This window comes from Antechinus flavipes, chromosome 3, assembly GCF_016432865.1.
Source record: "Antechinus flavipes isolate AdamAnt ecotype Samford, QLD, Australia chromosome 3, AdamAnt_v2, whole genome shotgun sequence".
Classification (NCBI taxonomy): Eukaryota; Metazoa; Chordata; class Mammalia; order Dasyuromorphia; family Dasyuridae; genus Antechinus; species Antechinus flavipes.
The window spans coordinates 416,680,292-416,701,288 of record NC_067400.1 but is presented as its reverse complement, the minus strand read 5'-3'; the positions used below and the strand labels follow the sequence as shown (position 1 = coordinate 416,701,288).

General features: G+C 33.0%; 1 protein-coding gene across 1 annotated transcript in view; it reads right to left on the bottom strand.

The window, feature by feature from the left end:
- Nucleotides 1–3,812: 3,812 nt before the first annotated feature.
- The window catches only part of CIR1 (corepressor interacting with RBPJ, CIR1), a 39,411-nt gene continuing 22,226 nt past the window's right edge, over nucleotides 3,813–20,997 (bottom strand). The window contains exons 8-10 of the mRNA XM_051991103.1: nucleotides 8,149–8,255; nucleotides 7,229–7,314; nucleotides 3,813–5,713 (exon numbers count right to left, since the gene is read on the bottom strand). Coding sequence (XP_051847063.1) covers nucleotides 4,963–5,713; nucleotides 7,229–7,314; nucleotides 8,149–8,255 — 944 coding nt within the window. The 3' untranslated portion in view covers nucleotides 3,813–4,962. The remainder of the gene's footprint in view (nucleotides 5,714–7,228; nucleotides 7,315–8,148; nucleotides 8,256–20,997) is intronic.

Here is a 20,997-nt window from a genome sequence, read left to right as displayed (position 1 = left end):
ATTAATCAATGACAACATAAATAGAGAGCTTCCTTCAGAGATATTTATTGTAACGATCCAAGGAGGAATTTGATCTGAAAAAGTCACCTGTTTATTTACTTTCAAATTAGTAATCAGTTATTATCCCTTCTCCATAATTTTAACCGTTCAGTGTTATTTACCCCCCAGCCCTTACAGACTAGGGAGTTTATAGAAATGCATAGAAGGCGAATACCTTCAGATACGTCTGTGTTGTGTACATATTCACTTTAGGTGAGATATCTGGGAATGTCCTTAATATGATATGACTTATCAGGGTCACCCACTCTCAGGGACTCTTTTCACTTTGCTGAAGCTCTATGGTTTACCTCGGCACTTTCTTCATTTTGAATATTTCTCGGGCATTTTTTTTTTTTTAAGACAAAACTACCAATTGATTCCACTCTTCCTTCAGACTCCTTGCCTATCTTTCTTACTGATCACTGACGTTTAATTAAGTCTCCAAGAGATTTTTTTTGGGCTTATTATTGCTGCCCAGGATGGGGGGAGGAAGGGGGAAAAGGTGGGGGAGAAACAGAAACTGAAAGTTAAAAAAAAAAAAAAGTGACTGATTCACCTGTGGAGTCAGCAATGAAGGTTTTGAAAGCAGAAAAGATAAAGGCTGTATGATAAATCCATCAGCTTCCTCTTCTAACCACTTGCCCTTGCTCCTAAGCACATTTGGGGTCAAGGAGCTCAGAATATGCCAGAGTGCAGGTGTGTGCTTTCCATTCTGTTCCCTCTTCATAAGCTGTGCCAAAGAGGGAGGAATTCAGAAAGACAAATTCGGACTGCTGTGAGCCTGTCAGGCAGGGGATAAGATTCATTCTCTCTAACCAAGAACCTTATCAATAGTAGATGCAATCATGCAATAGCTCTCTAGAGTTTGTTCAGTGTTGCTGGGGGAAGAGAAAGAGATGGAACAGAAGAGACCTAGAGAGAACCTAAAGAAAATGCTGTTAAGTGAGAGAAGGAGCAGACCAGTGACTCTTACCTTAAAACCTTTCTAGCCAGGATGTGAAATCTTTTTCATAGGTAGCAGCTCTCCCAGTTTACTTTTATTTGAGTTTGGAATGTGTTCTGCATTTTGCTTGTGGCACTTGGGTGAGGAAATCACAAGGATACCTACAAGTGACCAGCTTCTCTATTTGAGCTTCTAAGTCTTAAGAAAAAGCAAGTCTGTTGACTTCCCTGTGCCTTACCCCCCAGCTAGCCAGGCAGGCATGCACTTTGCCTCTGGGTTTAGTCACTGGGAAAACATCTCTGTGGCTAGTCCTAAAGCAGCTTTCTGAAAGCATGTAGGCAGCTGAGTCCTGGATTCTCATCACCTCCAAGCCTGTTAAGTTGTAATGTAATGCCTCTTCTGTCATAAATCGTTTTGCGCCTATGTGAGAGCAAGACTGATTCCTGATTCTCTCCACAGGAAAAGGAGGATTTCAATTTACTTTATGGCTAATTCCTTCCATTCTTATCAGCTTCTCTTCCTCGCCTATTTTTTTCCTCCTAATTCTGAACGTGAGGCATAGTATGGTATAAATAGGCAAGGAAAGGAGGAAGGCTATGTCTGTTCCTTTAGGTTTTGGAATTCTCTGGATGAGAGACTAAGACAAGTTCTCTCTTTTGGGACTTTGCAAAGGTGAGCTGCCTTCATCTACCAGTTAGAGCTAAGACTTGCACAATAGCGTCCAGTCTTACCAATCCCTTTTGTCCTTTCTTTTCTTGCTTGAGATGCACTGAAATGCTGCACTGTCTCTTGAATAAAACAAAGCAAAACAAAAAAACACAAAACTTTCCTTAGGGCTCTTAAATTGATAAAGACAAACTTCATTTTTCTCAATAGCTTCATTTCCCTCGCTCAATTCCATTACTGATAATTTAAATGCAAGGGACTAGTATCTAGCTAGGTGTAGAGAGCAGGCTGCAGAGAGGACTGGAATATAGGGACAGGCAAGATGAATTACTTAGCATTCTCTGCTGATGTTATGACTAAGGGGTCATTAGGTGATAGAGGGATAGTCCTAGAGCCCAGGTAGATTTTTAAACATATGCAGGTCAGCACTAAGTTATGCTAAATGTTTAGTGATTAAAACTGGAAACATCTGGTTTGTGGAGTATAAGACTGATCTGATTTACTACCAGCATGGGTTCTCTAGACAAGCAACAAAGAGATTTCCCAAAGCTTTCCAGAGAAAGAGTTTTTCCCAGGTATAATCAATATACGCCTTAAAAATAAACACCCTCCCCACCCCCTGCCCTCCCAAAAAACTGCATTCAACACTATAAGGTAATACAACCAGCTGCTAAATGATGTGCTATATCTGTCTATCCTGGCACTGATAATGCAATTCTGCCTAACGGCACATTTCCATACACAGATACTTGAACAATCAAGTCTCACCACAGAAACCATAGTTCTGTCCTAGCCATTTGTAAATCAACAGCACCTCCTACAGGAATTAATTTGCTCATGTTAAATTAAGTCAAATCTACAATCATCAGGTACTAGTGAACCCAGTCAGAACCAAAGAAAGTGTATACATTACCTCTTCCAAAGGCAGAGACAAACAGGCAATGGAAAACCCGTCATTAAGATCACTATTTACTAATCTTCTCACTTAGCATATTACAGGAAAAACTAAGGATGGAATATTTATACTCATAAAATGGACATTTGTTCAGCCTAGAAATAGGCAATGTCACAGTAGAAGACAGTTAAGTTCTGGCGTTAAGATCCATTAAAACTGTATAGTGCTTCTTTGGCATCAGGGAATATAGAGAATCTATTTTGTGATTTCAGCTCTCTCCCAAATCCTTTATTAGAAAATTGCATAGAAATGAGATACACAGAAAAAAGATCTTATAGAATTATCCAGTTAGTTCATTTCCTTACGTTCTCTTGTAATTTACATTCCCATTACAATAATCAGAAAAACAAAACCTAGAATCATAAGTTTTAAACTTACCGTTTTGTCAAGATAACAAAATTATTTTCAAGTCATTCTTCTTACTATCCACATTAAGACATATAAAACAGAGCAGGTCTCCATAAAACTGTGCTTTATTATTTCTGTGTGTCATGTGTAAAATGCCTCTCCCTTTGATTTTTAAGTGTGGAAAGTTGAGATGAAAGCCATCCAAGTCCTACTCTGATCTTTAGCCAAAGTCACTTTAGGTGCTTCATACCAAAAGCTGTACTGAAAATTCAAAGCCACTTTATATGCTGTGTGTCTTGTCTGATAGGAGTCTTTCTTATAGCCAGACAAGTTATATCTGGACTTTTGTTTGCATTTTACATTCTCTTAAATACAAGAAGAGGCCAAATTACAGAATTTCCAAAAAAGGCATCCTATATACAAAAGGGGTTTTTGCTTCTCTAATATTTAGGCCACTGGTTTACATAAACAAGTGTTCAGAGGCTAAAGGCCAATGGACAACAGCTCTAGATTGGTTTAATTGTCATTCAAAATCCCACTATTAAAACTAATTTGGCAGAGAAATGTTTTTAGATGTTAACAATGCCCTGTTTTTAATAAATTATAAAGTTATTATCAATGAAGCACAAAAGTCAGTATGATGGCAATTAAATGTAACAGATTTTTCTTAACTTAGTATTGATAACTAATTGATATTAGGATTTCTTGGGTCTAGGTAAGGAACAATGTATCTCAGAACAAATAAAGTGGCTTTACATGTAAAGCTCCAACTTACAGATACATCATGGTTGTGTTAAGTTTTAAAGTCTAATGAAAACAATTAAAGGGAAACCTGATTCAATAATATTTACTTCAAGTATCTGAAGGGATTCAATTGCTTTATTATTTTTTTTTTTAAGGGGTGGGTAAGAACCTTGAAATCTATACAATTGAATTTAAACACATACTCTGAAAATGTGAAAACATGATAAAAGTACTTGTATATATCACTAAAATATCTCTTTGATTAACCTTTATCTTATCTCCCCCCACATTTAAATTCAAGGATGTTTTACAACAAAATTTGTTCCTCTGAAATCAGACAACATCAAAAACCAATGTTTCTCACTACTTCTAAAAATAATGGAATTTATTAAAATGGTTCATCTTATGACATGAAGTGAAAAACTAAACCTCAGAAAAACAACAGAAACAAAATAGTTGTATATCAATAGAAAAAAAGGCATCTAAGTTAATATCCTACTGCCTAACATGAAATACCTGGAAAAAGTTAAAGCTTCAAGCAGTATTCTTTTCACGTCTTGAAAAATTATCGAACAATAACTTGACTCCACAGTGACCACCAGGGGTTCATGATGTTAACACAGACCTCACCCCCATTATACACGGCAGGAGGCCAAAAACATTTTATACATTTCTTCAGAACTTTTAAAACCATTATTTAGCTCATGAAGACTACTAGTAGAAGTTTGAGTAGAAAACTAATAGATGTTTAAGAATAAAAAATCTAGTACCCAAACTCCCTCAATATTGTTCCAAATATTATATTCTGGCCACTCCTTATACCAGAAGGAGTCAGAAATATTCTAGCATTTAACCATACTATAAGATTTTTACATTTTTATGGTTTGCCCATGGCAAATCTATATCTAAAAAACAAGAAATTCAAATTAAATTATACCTATTCAATGAACTGTCATTCTTTTTTTTTTTTTTTTTAAGATATTTCAAAACAAATAAAATGTCATTTACAAAGTTATGAATGTTCCTCTAGCACAGGAAAACAAAAAAATATCGAAAAACTATTTCTACAGACAAAACAGGCTACTTACAAATATTCACAAAATTCATTCTCATGGTACTGATGGGAGTTTTGTGCGTGAAACAACAGTTTACAGGAGTGGAAAATGAAAATAGAGCTTTTTTATTAGAAAGACAATAGTACATAATTTAGCCCTTGGAGAAGAGTAGTCAATAAAAAAGTGGAGCTATTTCTATTTCCAGGTACCTGTCACAGACACTTTCTCTTCATTCGATCTCCACTCCTGCTTCGTTCTCTGTGCTCCTTTTCCCCACTGTACACACATCTACTGGAGCTTCGGGACTCACTCTTTCGGCTCCATTCTTTGCTAGGACTCTGGCTTGGTCTCTTTCTCGTCTGTCTTGGCTTAGAACTGTTGTGACTTCTCCGAGAGTTTCCATGATCCCTCTCTTCCCTGTTTTGGCTCTCACTATTCCTTTCCTTACCCACAGATTCTTTCTTGCTTGGGCTGTGATCCTGCCTTTTAGACTTTCTTTCAGAATCACAATAGCTCCTTTTGTTATTTTCTCCAAAACTCTCTTGCTTTGAAAATCTGGACTTCTCCCTCACCTTTTCCTTGTAACTATGACTACTGGAGGGCTCATCATCAAGTTTGGGCTTCACAGACTTTCTCCCCTTGCCTCCAGAATCACTGCTCTCACTATCTGAAGACTTTGCTTTTTTTTTCTTCTTAGAAGACATCTTCTTTCGGGCTTTTCTTTCTTTGCTGTCACTCTCACTCTCACTGCTGCTTTCTGAAGTTTCATTGGAGGAGGAGGAGGAAGAGGAGGAAGATGAAGAGGAAGAAGAGGAGGAAGAGGAGGAGGTGGTAGAACTAGAGGAGGAAGAGGACTTGTTTTTATATTTTTTGTGTTTACTTCTACTTTTCTTCTTTTGCAGCTGCTGCTTCTTTCTATCTTTTTTCTTTTTCTTCTTTTTCTTCTCAAGGCGATCCAATTTCCTTATTAGAAGATAAAAGAGTAATCAGTATGCTAAACAGTTCTCTGATTTCAACTCAGTGACTCAACACGGGACACTGATTTTTTTTTTAAAGGTGACTTTTAAAATAACTAATTCCGTACCTTATTAAATGACAAATATTTCTTACTTTTAAATTCAATGTTACTTCCCTTTTCTGCAGCACTTATTCTTTCCTAAGGAAATGGGGTCAAGTGGCCAAAAAGAAAAAAAAAAAAAGCCAGAGAGCCTCCAAATAAATTTAGAACTGGCAAGAATTTTATATATCATATAGTTCACCTACCTATACAAATAATATGAGTTTTATATATAATACACAGACTTTCTTTCTCTCATGCAGAGTTAATTGTTGTCAACTTAAGTGGCATATGTTTAAAAAAGTAAAGAATGATGTTTGAAATTACAAAATTATTAGGAAGCTAGAATGTATCAAAATCAACCGAATAAAGGCCAATTCTTGGAATAGTTTTTAATTTAATTTCATCATTTTAATGTTTTTTTCTTTGCTCACAATACTGAGTCAGAATTTGACATTCTAAGATGTTAAAATGGCCTAGTGTTATTAGGTATATAAAACAACATTATATGGGATACCTTGGAACTTGGGGCTGTCAGTATGTATTTAATCTAAAAAAATTACATATTTTATATATTTAACTTTTTAAAATGTGACTCAACATTTTTTAAAATTAAAAAAGGCAATCTGAAGCGAAACAAATTTACATTTCTTTTAAAATTCATACTTTTTTGGATTAATGTAGAATACTTTAACAAAAAAGAATTCCATATTTTTCTAAATAATTAAGATACTTGTTAATCTTACTACTAAGTAATTTAGAATTAAATTTTTAAAAATTTCTAGACTTTTTAATTGGTTTATTAGATACAGCTGATCTACTATAAATTACATGTTTTCATTAAGCTCTGTCTCCATAAAATGAAAAAGCAAATTTACTAGTCTCCTTAAAAACTCCTAACATTTCTGTGGTACCTACAAAATATAGGCTCCCTCTATTGGTACTCTAAAAGAAATTTCATAATTTCAGGGGCAAACTGATACAGATAATTTAAATATACATTAGAAACCCAAACATGTTTAATTCAAATGAGGGGAAAAAAAATCAAAATTAAATAAAAATACCCCCAAAATGGAAATGTTTTCTACAGAAAATTAGAAACAAATTTAAAATTTCTTTTAAAAAGCACACTATATAAATGTCCCTTAATCTATAAATGTCCCTTTAATATACTAGGGAAAAAACTCATACATTTATACTATTAAAGTAAGAACAAAATGGGGCATTCACATTTCTTTCTTACTAAATTCCATCACTATAGTTACACTTAAAAATCAATAAATGTGATGAAGAGAATTGGAGTACAAAGTATTTGATGTAAACTCTTAGGTTCACTCATATGCAGTTAAATATGTACATTAAAATTCAACATAAAGAAAATTACAGCTCAAGTCATCAAGTATATACTTTGTTATAATTACCTGAGTAGTTTCTGTTTTTGTTTAGTTGAGAGTGATTTTAAGAATTCAACTTCTGGGTCTTCTTCACCCTCACTTGCGACATATTCCTGTACCAACAAGAGACTGATGTTAAATTGCTTAATTTCCTAACAAGTTATATAAGATTGCTTGACAAATACTTCTCGGTGAATGGTGGAAAAAACACCCAAGGGGGATATGATGAAGTAGGGCACAGAGGAACATCTGAGCCAGCAGTAGGGTGTTTTAAGGCAGGATGCCAGAGCTACAAATCATCACTTTCCTCCCCACCTTCTTCCTTCAGGGTGAATCATGTCAAACCTTTTGAGATTTATTTTGAATTTAAGAAATTTACATAATGAATAAAATCATGGACCTTTAAAAGAACTTTAAAGCTGCTTGAAATTTTAGTTTCAAATTTTCAATAGAACAGTCTTAAATCTCATGTTTATTCCACGAGCTGCAATTTGTACAATCCCTCTCAATGTTCAGAAGCATTGCATTTCCATATGAGGACAACTTTGTGAAAATTAAGTCAATAAATAACAGTTTAAAACACTATAATTTTTGGGAGGGTGGGGTTGCTTTTATATACTACTTCCCTCCCCCCCTCCCACTTGTTTCTGTCACCTAAATTCCTTAGGTAGGATCAAATCATACTCAGTACCCTAATCAATGGTGCCAGTAGATAGTCCATTTACACTAACCAGAGGAGGTTTCATTTATTAAAAAAGAGGTTTAAAAATAAGTTCTTATTTGCTGTCTTGGTAAAGAAGCAAAACTACAATAGATCTTAGACATTTTCCATTGCTTTCTCTTGCTTTCCTATGGACATGCATATTGGAAAACATTAAGTAGCAATTCACAAGCAATCACATTTAGATTTATAGACATTTTCAGCTTACTGATAAAAAGATCATTACCTGTGATGGATCATTTGCGGTCAAGTTTCTCCCCAGTACATTTCGTTTTAGTGCAAACCCACTGTTTCTCATCTCCGCTATTAGCTCCGAGGGGTGCATTGATGGCCCTGTTCACAAAAATCACAGTTTGAATGTATCATTTATATCTCTCTACCTTTTTTGGACTCCACAGTAGGAATGCAGTTGAAGCTTTGTTAAGTAAAATCACAGCTAAATCAACTCAATAATCTTCTGCTGAGCAAATAATCAGATATGATTTTCTAAAACAGCAGTCTGGAGATTCAGAATAGAAAATAATTGCATTTTTCTTTACGTGCAAGGGGGATTCTCTTCTTATGTAACTTTTGTCATATTGAAAAAATGCATTTTGTTATTGTTAGATTTGAGATTTTGAAACCTAACAAGAATGAAGAAAAGATCACAATTAAATTTCCAATGGCTATTTCCTACAAAAATCCAATTAAAATGGGTATTTAAAGGCATAAAAATTTTTAGTCAAATTCCCAAATATATAGCATACCTAGACCTTGAAAATTTTAATCATGAGCTTGGGCTTGGTAAGGAATTTGATGTAGGCTAGAGGAACATGAATTTTTGTTGTTGGAGGGGGAATGTAATGGTGGTGGTGGTGGGGTGGGGGGAGTGAGAATGATTAATTTATTGCTGAAATTGCCATTTTTTAACATGAGCAGGAACTCAATCCATGATTTTTTTCTGGGTACATAAGTACAGTATAAGTAACAATAGCAAAAATGGGCCAGGAAAAAAAAAAAAGGAGAAAACACATGAATCTAGAACCCTATCTGTGTGTGTGTGTATGTTTGTTTTCTTTTCCTTCCTACACCTTCTCTTCTAGGAAATTAGAGCATACCATCTTCCTTTTCTCATTATTTTCCTTATTCCTTTCTCTATTTTGCTTTGTTATGAAAGTAGTCAAGTTGTAATGGAATGCAGATATTTGATGACCTTGTTAAAAACATTTGGCAATCCATATCTTCATGGATAAGGTTTTGAATGCAAATCACCTTAAGCCTTTTAACTTCTTTTGCCATGTTCTCTAGAGGCAGATTATGGAAAAAGAAAGGTAATGAAATTAGAATTTGTCCATTGGTTGTTTCCCTTGGAAAATTTTTTTTGTGGTCAAGTTGGACCAGGTGATACCATACAATTGAGTTAAAAGATTTTACTGTTGATAGTTTTAGAATTCACTGTTGAGTTTTTGGAAAGATAAAGGGAAAGAGTCTAAGAGGGTTTGGTACTAAATAAAAATAATGATACCTTAAATAAAATTAATATCTATTAAAAATAGTAATAAACATTTATACTACATTCTAATTACTGAGAAGGAAGCCTAAATTAGGGAATTATGGATATTAATTACTTTTCTACTCATGAAATTTAATTATCACTAATTATTTTAAATGATTTCAACTAATCCAATGTGTTTCTATGAAATTTGATAAACAGGAAGCAAAAATGATAAATTCCTAAATAAAACCAGAATTTTTAGTTATTCCTACTGGCTACATTTAAATCAAATACAATTTGTTAATGATAACAATGTAACACACAGGTTTAAACATTTTTAATACATTTAAATATTCTATAATGAGTTCATTTAGGTGGCTATCTGAACTTTATATTTAAGAGTATATTTTCACAAAACAAAATTTCTGTACTAAAGTTTACTTGTCAACAACCTGATTAGACAACAAATGAATTGACCAAGTTAATATATTAGGAATTAAATTGAAAAAATGACGCAGGGTATTATTTCTTATAGGAACCAAAGAACATTTCCACTATAATTTCATCAGTTTTCATCAAAAGATGAGTAATTTTTATAAGATGTTTCAGAAAACATGGTTTTCACATCAACTTTTTTTGTGGTACTTATAACTACTCCAATTAAATGGAAGTCCTTTTTTTGACTAAGTATGGATTGGTTTAAACAATTTAAATAAATGTCAATAGGCTTCATCTTAGTGGAATGAATTTGAAGTCTAAAGATCTGAATATAATCGTGAGTCAGAACAATATTTATTAACTTTCCCATGCGTCAATTTTCTTATTTGCAAAATCAAAGTTTTGGATTATATGATCTCTAAAGAGCCTTGTAATACAAAAACCCTTTCATCTCATTCCCCTCTAAAATTAATACTTCTTTACAATCCCAACTAAACTTTTTCTGCAAAATCAAAGATGGGAAATTTGGGCTGAGACTTTATTATCCTAAGTGTGCAAAAAACCCCACAAAATGAGCTATAATTTTGATAATGAATTGAATGAAATGGGTTAGAATTAGAATGAAATAAAATGATTCTGATATTATTTTGGACATATTATAAATATTGTTGTACATACATATACACTAATTTTTTTCTCCTTTACCATCACATTAGTGGTTATAATCTACTTATACAAAACTATTCCTAGTAAATCTTATTTAAGAGTCTTAGCAGTATAAAAAAAAAAATCTGCTTTGCTCAGAGAAGAGTATCTGTGATAAAATTATACATGAATACTCCTCTTGAGCAGTCTCAGACATTGTAGTTTAGCCTATTGCAACATAGAAGGTTTTGCTAAAAAGCAAAACAAAACCCCCCACTGCTATTCAAAATTCCCCAAACAAAAGGTCTGACCAATGGCAGGTGACAAAAACAATGAAGAATCAAGACTATGAAGAAAAGGGAAGAGACAAAAAGTGACAATATTTTGTTTTGCTTCCACATACATGAATTACAGGAAAAAATGCAATTACTTGTTTATATTTAACATTTTTTAACACATAAGATACCTATGTCTTTGTGGATTCTTTGAAGGTGTGATTTCTAATAAGACCTACTCATTTCCATACTCTCTGTATAACTGTAATCCACTAGTAGAACCAATGATGGTTTTCTACTTAGCAAGTAGCAGGTAAAGCTGCTGTGAATAGGTTAATGATATTTTCTTTACAATTTTCCAAAGAAAATAGTGCTATTTCTATATAAGCATCTTGTTTATAAAATTCTTTGTTTATTTCACTCCACTGGTATTGAATAATACAGGTATTATTCCCACTTTACAAATCAGAAAAGTGAGGATCAAAGAGGTTACACCTTAACGAATATAAAAATTATTAAGCATCTGAGATGGGATTGAAAATTTGACCTTTTTATTCTAAAATAAGTAAAGTTAAATTCTATTTATTAAACTTATTAGCATGTTGAACAATGGTTTACGCATTAACTGAAAAACTATTTCTACATTTTGTAGTTTACAATCTATGATACAAAACAGGTTAAGACAGATAAAAACTCTCTAGGTTAGAAGTAGAATTAGTAGTTTTTCACATGATAGTTATGATATATTAAATTTTAATTTTTTAAATTAAGAAAATGTTTTCTTTCTCTTCAAACTTCCTAAACCCCTACTGAAAAAGAAAAACAAAGCCCAAAACTCTTTTAAACAAATATTTATTGTGAAGCAAAACAAATTCCTGTCCTGACCATATCTGAAAGTTCTGATATTGGTGAAATAATTTGGCAGCTCTGAATACATCTCTTAATTCTATGTGCTTCTCTTGCAATTCAAACTGAAGGATCTTAGCCTTCTTAAGACAGTAAAACTGGTAAAGGATCTTAGCCTTCTTAAGACAGTAAAACTGGTACGACTAGTCTTCTGTTAGATCTAAGTTACTTGTGTAGTTCCTAGACAAAAATAAGTGAAGAGCATTTTGCTTCTAGATTGAACTTGGTAGAATCCCTCTTAAAAAAGGAAAAGAAGTTTGCAGAAAAAAGCCCCTAGAGACAATACTTGCTTGTTCTCCTGGTACTTTAAATGGTTAAACACTAATTGAAGGATCCATTGTTGGATCACTTTTAAAATGATTCATTCTCCTGCTAATCTCATTGGATCACTATAGAAAGCAACCTGGTGGGAACTTAAGTCCAGGAGGGAGATAAACTCTAATAGGCTACCAAAGGAAGACCAGCTATGGGTTTATTCTCATAATACAAAGATTATTGTACAAAGACGCCAGACTCAGAAAGCTAAATCAATAAATAACCCATATTTAATGTATAAATCGCTCCAAGAATGTTTATTTAAGTTGTTGCAATCTGTAATCAGAAGCAGAATTAGGTAGCCCTTGAAATTCAAATTCTATACATAAAGAACAAGAGTAGTAGTTTCTGTTAATGACCCCTTTGGCAGTCAGTGAAACCAATGGACACCTCAGGATAATAGCTAAAGTACATAAAATAAAATCTTGAAAATTACAAAGAATGACAATTCCACTGACACAGAGTTATAAATTAGTAAAAACAAAGCAAAACAAGTTCATGAACTCCAAGTTAAGGATCCTTGAACTAGACAACCAATAAAAAGGACAAAACAGGAATGGTCACTGACAGGCAATTTTTTTGTTATTATCCAGATGTGTGATTTTATTTGAGTGAGGAACTTCTAGTGAGAAAATGCCATCCTCTAATGCAGATCAGTGAATATTCTGCAATATCTTTTTAGAGGTTTGCCTGGATACTAATAAATTAAATAAATTTTCCAGAACTAGTATATTTTTGATGAGATTGAACCCAAATTTTCCTATCTTAAAGCTAGCTCTCCAACCACACCATGCTGAGCACCTCTTTGGTGAAAATATTCAGTAGCAAAATGTAAATCTGTTGATTTTATTTCAGTATTTATAAGATATGATTTCAACACTATAAATTCTTACTCCAAAGTGCAAGCTTCCACATAAAACAACTCAAATTAACTCAAAATATTTTGCAAAATTTAGTAAAATTTTTAGTCATAAGATGCAAAAAGCCTATAAAATCGCAATTACTATATAGTGCACATAACTGACAGGATTCAGAACAGAGTTAAGTGTGGGCAACTTGCTTTCTCTCTCTGGGCCTCAGTTCCTTTATTTTTATGAGGAAGGCATCATTTAAATGTCAGTTAAAATTATTATGGCACATAGACATCTTCTGTGGAACAGAGTGAAAGCTCCAATCTACGTTTCTTGATTTTATTACTAGAAGGAGGTGCAAGTACTCCTTTCAAATAGGTTTTATTATTTAAAATGAAAAGATCTTCCAGCTGATCATTTCTTTCACCTTGGCTCTGTGATGTTACTGAGGAAAAGGGAGGTGTTAGGTGATAGAAAGATATTGTTGTCAGTTGTCTATGAGGAACTCCTTCCCTCATACCTGACACTACGAGTGGTACTTTGCAAGCTGGTAGTTCTTTTAAATAGGACATCAATGACACTGAGACAAACCTGTTGCCAGAATAAGCAAATCTGCTTTTCAGTTATTCAAGGATCTACGTTTCTCCATTTGCTCAGTAGGACTGACATCTTTGGAGTTAAAGGTTTAAAAGATTTGTTTGTTGAAAAAAATCCTTCAAAGACTTTAATATAACTAAAAATAACATCTGATATGATGCTTAATATTAAGCATAAGCAAACAAACAAAAAAGCTAAATTGCCTTTATTTACTTTGAATGTCATCCCTGTCACTGACTTATAAAAAGGATATTTTAGGGCTGCTACTTATGTGAAGAAGTTCAGGAATATGGGCATTTATAAGGGGGGAATGTTAGGTATTACATTCCTTTCCTAATGTGATCACAGAATTTTTGCTTTTAAGAAAGCCTTAGTGAATATATCTTTTAAAAATTTCACAGTAAGAACAAGCAATATTTAAGTCCCAAATAAAAAAGTGAGCTAGTTATTAATAGAGTGTGTGGGTGATTTTTATTTATATAAATGAAAATGTTTTATGTATGATTTTCTAAGGGTTATGCAAGAACCAATTGTACTGGATTGTAATAAAAACTCTTTCATACTAGGAATTTTCCTGACATATTGCCAGTTCATCTTCATGGATGCTGAGAACAATAGGGCCTCTTATTGTCCTTATCTGAGTTCATAGGGAAGAAATTCCATTTAATTATTGTTAAAATGTTCAATGTTAAAGAAAATTTCAACATTTAATTTATCCCTAAATGTTTTCTGAAAGATACACAAAAGGCAAGGAAATATGAAACTCTATTCTAGGACAAAACTACCATGCCATAATTGTTCACGTCAACATATTCTAAAAAACCCTTGATGATCTTATTATGGCCTACTTTAGGGAGTCTGTGTAGTTAGAGGTCAGTAAATTACATTTGGTTGTCTTATTCATCATTACACAATTTAAAATTTTTATTTATTCCTCTTTTTTTAATGCTAGTCATTTCTTGATATAATCTCTTACCTCCAACAGAACTCTCTCTTGTGACAAAGGAAAGTAGTTAAGCAAAACTGACCACCAAAATGACCATTCCTGGGAGGATATGCAACATTCAATACATGTAGCTATGTCCCAGTTCCCTGCTCCCCAACTGAGAGGAGGAAAGTATATATAATACAAAGCAATTTCAAGACAAAGCATTGATAACTGAGAAAATCAGGAAAGGTCCTCTGAAGGAATTGACACATGATCTGGGTTTAAAAGTTAGGTTATCTATGAGGTAAAGATGATGGGGAAGAAGTACATTCCAAACAAAGGGGCTCACTTTTGCAAAGTCATGGATTGTAATAGATGAAAAATTAACAGGCAGAGACAGAAAATGTGGCAGATGAGAGCCAGATTATGGAAAAGCTCACTGACACCTAGACTGAGGAAATCAATGTTTTTACCCAGAGAAAATAAGGAGCCACTGAAGGTTAATCACTGCAATTAATTTTAGGCTTTTTGTGTTATTTTATTTTCATTATCGTAATCATTACATATAATGTTTTTCTGGTAGTTTTTTTCTTTTTAAAGATATTTTTATTTCTTTCATTAAATATTTCCCAATTACATTTAATACTTTTTTAAAAAATGTTGAGTTCCAAGTTCTTTTTCTCTCTTTTGCCTCTCTTCCATTTACTGAAAAGGCAAGTTGGTACTATTTTCATGACTAACAGAGGCATCAAAGTGGTACAATAGTTAGAATTAAGGACTGATTTTGAATTGTCTCAGATACTTAGATGTGTGGCCCTAGGCAAAATATTTAATCTCTTTAAGCTTCAGTTTCCTTATCTGTAAAATATGGATAATAATTTATATCTCATAGGATTGTTGTAAAGATCAAATAAGCTAACAAATAAAGCTATCACACCTTAAAACGCTTAAAATAAAAATGCTGCTATTGTTAGCTGTTACCAGTTTATACAGTCTTTCCAGGTTTTCCCAAACTTTTCATATTTATAATATTTTAGGCATGATATTATTCTATGATATGCGATACCATAGTTTAGTCATTTCCTAATCAATGGGCATCTACTTGTTTCCAGCGATGCTACCATAGAAACACCACTTATTTTCAAACTGAATTTATATCAGTGAATTTAGTGATGATGGATTTTTCTTTTTTTTTTTTTAAATTTTTTTTATTTTTTCCAAATACATTCAAAGATAGTTTTCAATATTCATTTTTGCAAAACCTTGTGTTCCAAATTTTTTTTCCTTCCTCCCTTCTCCCCTAAACAGCCAGCAATAGGTTAAACATGTTTTCCATATTCATCATGCTGCACAAGAAAAATCGAATCAAAAGGAAAAAAACACAAAAAGAAAAAAAAAAAAAACAAGCAAACAACGACAAAGGTGAAAACACTTTGTTTTGATCCACATTTAATCTCCATCTCTTTCTGGATATGGATGGCTCTTTTCATCACGAGTTTATTGGAATTGCCTTGGATCACCTTCTTGTTAAAAAAGACACAAGTCCATCACAGTTGAAATGATGATGGATTTTGTAGCAATAAAGTAATCTTAAAAATTTCTTATCACACTGTAGTTTAAGAAAAATCAACTTTAACACTGGGCATTTCTGAATATTAAGTTGAATAAATTGAACTATTAAAAATTAACTGTTTGGGGGCAACTAGATGGTGAAGTGAATAGGGTACCAGCTCTGAAGTCAGGGGGACCTGAGTTCAAATCTCAGACACTTAATACTTCCTGTGTGATCCTGGTCAAGTCACTTAACCCCAATTGCCTCAGCAAGGAAAAAAGAATTAATTGTTTTAATTTTAAATTTAAATAAGTTACTGGGAAAAAAAGTCTTTAAAATATTTCAAATCAGTTAACAATTCCTAATGACCAGAAGGTAGAATATGGTAGAGTCATTTTAATGGAGATAGTATTCTATTCTGCATAACTCCAAATAAAGTTATATTTTCAAGTGCAAAATGCTATCCTTAACTTTTTTTTTTTTTTTTTAAATTTCCCAATGGCTGTAGTCTCAATTTGGTAGCATCAGGGTCTAAGAGAAGCAATAGAAGAGTAGTGGACAAATTGGAATCTGAAGCAGAGCTAAAATTAAAATGGAGAGATGGAATTAGCTGTATTAAAGTTAAGGCTAGATAACTGGCAAAATAGCAAAGTGATTCCTCAAAATAGAATTAAATTTTATAGCTACAAGTGCACTTAGGGACAACTATTTTCTGCCCCCTTAAAAATAGGATGAAAAAAGATTCACATGAGACATGAGGGAAGAAAAAATACATGTGTATAGGTATGGAATGGTGTCACAAGCTGAATGGGTCAGCTATGTAGTATATCTCTATAAAAAGATTCAAGATAGTACATGTGAAAAAGATAATGACATGGAGAGGAAGCAATTTACGGCATATATTACTCAGCCCCTTGTTAGAGAACAGTCTTCATAATTATACTTGAAAAATCTAATATGAAAAAGTATGTTGAGGTTAAGGACCATGTCTTATTCATATTCATCTATTTGTTGTGGTGGTTGTTCTGACTCTGTGACCCCATTTAGGGTTTTCTTGGCATACTGGAATGTTCTGCCATTTCCTTTTCCAATCTAAAATTGCAGGTGCTTGCTAAAATTCCACCGAGAGAGTGTAGCATTGTGGATTGTATGCCAGTCTAAGAATCATTAAGAAATGAGTTCAAGTTATCGTCTATGCCACATACTGGCTGTTTAACCTTTAGATGATCTTGAGAAGTAACTGACAAAGAATATGCCTGGAATTCATTTCCTCCTTTATTCCATCTCAATTGGGTTCCTCTCTTCTTTCAAGAAGCAGTTTAAGTAACCATCTTCAAGCTTGAAGTTTTTTCCAATAATTATTAATATTTTTTCAGTAGTTACCAAAATATGCATTTAAACTATTTTGTATATATTTATATTAACTTTTTATGCAAGTGTTTTTTCATAGATATGTGTTCTTTCCATTTAGAATGTAAGCTACATTATATATACGGACTATTTTATTCTCAGTTCTTGGAACAGAGTAGATGTTTAATACAATACTATAAACTTCAGCCTGAATCTAGATTGACGACACTGAAGTTATCAAGATAGATTTTAAACATGCTTGGAAAGAAAAACATATGTATAGAAAGGAGAGATATCATTCAATAAGTTAATGAGCATTTATTAAGCACCTAAATTGTGTCGGCACTATGCTAAGTGCTAGGGAATACAAAGGACGTTTAAAAAAAAAAAAAAAAAAAAAAAAAAAAAAGGAATTTTTTTCCCTCCTGCTTTCAAGTAGGGGAAACACACTTAATAGGGGAAACAACACATAACAACTATGCAAAAAAAAAAAAAATCTATAGGATAAATTGGAGGTAATAGAAAAGGGAAGGCTGTAGCATTGAAAGAGATCAGAAATCCCACAAACACCAAAATATTTATAGCAGCACTTTTTGTGAAAGTATGATCAGGCAATGGCCAAATAAATTCTTGGTACATCAGTGTAAAGGAAATACTATATTATAAGAAATAAAAAATATAATCAATGTAGGAAAATGTGGAAACATCTACATGAACTGATAAAAGTAAAGAGTCAAGAAAACAAACAGACTACAAAAATGTAAACAGAAACATTTCCACACCCTGAAAGTGAATATTGCAAAATTATAGAGACAAAGCTTGGATTGAAAGACATATAATAAGATACTCCCAACTCCATCCCTTTGCAGAAGTGGTAGATCCATAAATGTTGCACATTGAACATATTTTCACACTTTTTTGATTAGTTATGTTGACCTTTTCTCCTTTTTTTTTGTTCTTTAATACATGTTATATATTAAATAAGAGGGGTCTCTGGTAGGATTAGGGAAAGGAATATTGGAGGGAATTCCTGGAATGAGCAATAAAACCTGTTTTCAAAAAAAGAGATTGGGAAAGACTTCTTGTGGAAGGTGGGATTTTAATTGATGACTTGAATGAAACCAACAAATCCATCAGTGAAATCGCAGTCTGGAAATGGAGTATCATGTGGGAGGAACAGGAAGTAGACCAGGGTCACTGGAATTCAGGGATAAATCAAAGTGTCTCTGAAACTTTTTGCTTACGTGATGGGAAGAATTATGATACCACTGATAAACTAGGAAAATTGAGAGAGGAGAACCAATTTTGACAGGTGATTAGTTTACTTTAGGAAATGCTGAATTTGAAATAAGAGTGGATATCCAACTGGAAATATTAAGTAGTTGGGATTCAGCATTTCCCTCATTAGACTATAAGATTCTCTAGGGAAGGCCTTGTTTTTTTTTTTTTTTTCCTGGTACTCTGATAGCTATTCTGAAGAACTGGATTCCAATCCCAACTATCAACTAGCTGTATGTTCTCTGGGATGTCACTCTATTTCTCTGGTCTTTAGTTATATCACTTCTACAATAAAAAAAAACTGGATTAAATAATATTCTGGGTCAATTCCAGCCTTAATGCTCTAAGATGGAGTAAAAAATAAAAATAGAATTTACCACTACCTGTTTTGTAGAGATAACCAAAACAATGAGCTCTGAAATGCCTGTCATATATCACATATGTATCAGAGGCTTGAGTATATTGGGTCTAGACATCTATATATTGTTACTGTCTTCTTGCTTTGAACTTATTTTAGGTCACTAGGCATTATCTGGAAGATTCTCTTCACAGTTTTTATTTTCTTTGCACTACCCAGGATTCACTGTAACCTAAATAATTCTTCTTTGTATTCATAACTGCAATGAATATAGTTTTTATTTCATGTTATCTTGCTTTTTTGTTTTTTTTGTTTTTTTTCAATAGGTTCATAGCAGTAAGTTTGTGGCCTTAATGATTGGTTTTATTCTGTAATTAGATTAGATCCTTTGAAGACAGAGAGAATCTTTCTTTAACTAGCACAGGGCTAGAAATATGTGTGAACATTTTATTAAAGCACAGTCCCAGAGTGCTGATATATTCCAGCAAACTAAAATAATAGAATAATCTAAAAATAAGTATATATATATAGAATAATCTAAATATAAGTATATACATACCAATGCATCAAAGATCTATTAGACAGTTGTTAAAGATTCAGAAGGGCTAAAAGGTGAACCCATGAATCACATAACTAGTATCACAGAGAAGATGAGTATGTTAATCAAGTCTTTCTACTCATCTCTTTTGCTGAATAAATGAATGTGTGTGTGTGTGTGCACGCGCACACGCGCGTGTGTAGATTAAGTACCTGCAAGTTAGATTATGAATAGCTGTTTATTTTGTCATGGGTGAGAAACATGTAAATGCTGCTTTCCAGAGCAAAAGGAAGTGTTCTTCAAAATTCACAGGGCATTTGGATAGAAATCAGTTAGCTTATCAGTTTATGCTAAGTTAGTCTCCTACTTAGTCACAAGTTTAGTCTTGACAAGAAGCCTACAGATTGTGAATAGAATGATTTTTACAGGATATATACAAAACAGGTTATAAAAAAAAGTAACACGAGAAAATGATTTTTGAGGCCTTATATTATGGAAATATAATATCCTTCTGAGATTAAGAAATATGTAGTTTCCACCATCCTTTATATTTCTTTAAAACAGATATGAGATTAATTCTATGATATAACAGTACTATAATCAGCTAGTAGATCACAAAGGAATTTTATGTTACAGCCACTTTAAATAACAAATTTAATAATGCTGAATTATGATAATGCTTAAAAAGTTTCAAATGACTTTTAACAATATAATGGGTTAAAGTAAAATGGTCAAAGATTTTACAAAGTATTAGTCATCATTATTAATGTTCAGGCCTTTGGAGCACTGTGACATTACCAGTTTTGACTTTGCACTTTCTCTGACCTGACAGGGTTTTTATATACTTTACTCATTCCTTTCTCATCAAGCTTCCCTAAATACAAAAAATAAAATTGGTTCTCTGACTGGTCTACTACATATGAAAATGAAGCAAGAGACAGAAACTATCTTCAGTTTGCCTCAGCCATGGATCAATCATTCATTCATTCATTTATTAATTTTTCTGCTGCTTACTTTGGTTTGCATAAATAATATTTCTATTGTGAAATCCTGCCAGATTTTGATCTGCATTAGAAGCTATCCTAATAAGACTTCCAATTCTTGATGGCCATTAGAAAGCTCCATGGCAGAGGGAGTTGCAACTTTTAGCGCATTTAGGGTTCCTGAGGCACTTTTCTAGAGGTCTGCCTATGCCTGTTTAAAACTTATGAACAGATAAATTCTGTGAAATTTTTTTGGTTGATCACCTTCCTCCAGAGGCAATAAAGCCCTTTCAATGGAAAAGAGGAAGTAGGATCTTACATAGACAATTCATCATTAATTAAACCCTTTTCCATTAACAATTTGTTAAATATGAATCTCTTCAATCCAGAAAAAGAACTATTGCTTGAGTAATGTCCCAGATCTGTAATCTTTCTCTCTGAAAAAATAGGACTGTTTTAACATTTTCAGATTATCTTAAATATCAAAATGTGAAAAGGGCCAACAACCTACAGACAATAAAACCAACATCTAGATTAGTATCCGAAGTTAACAATCTCTATACATTATTAAAATGAGTGCTACATGA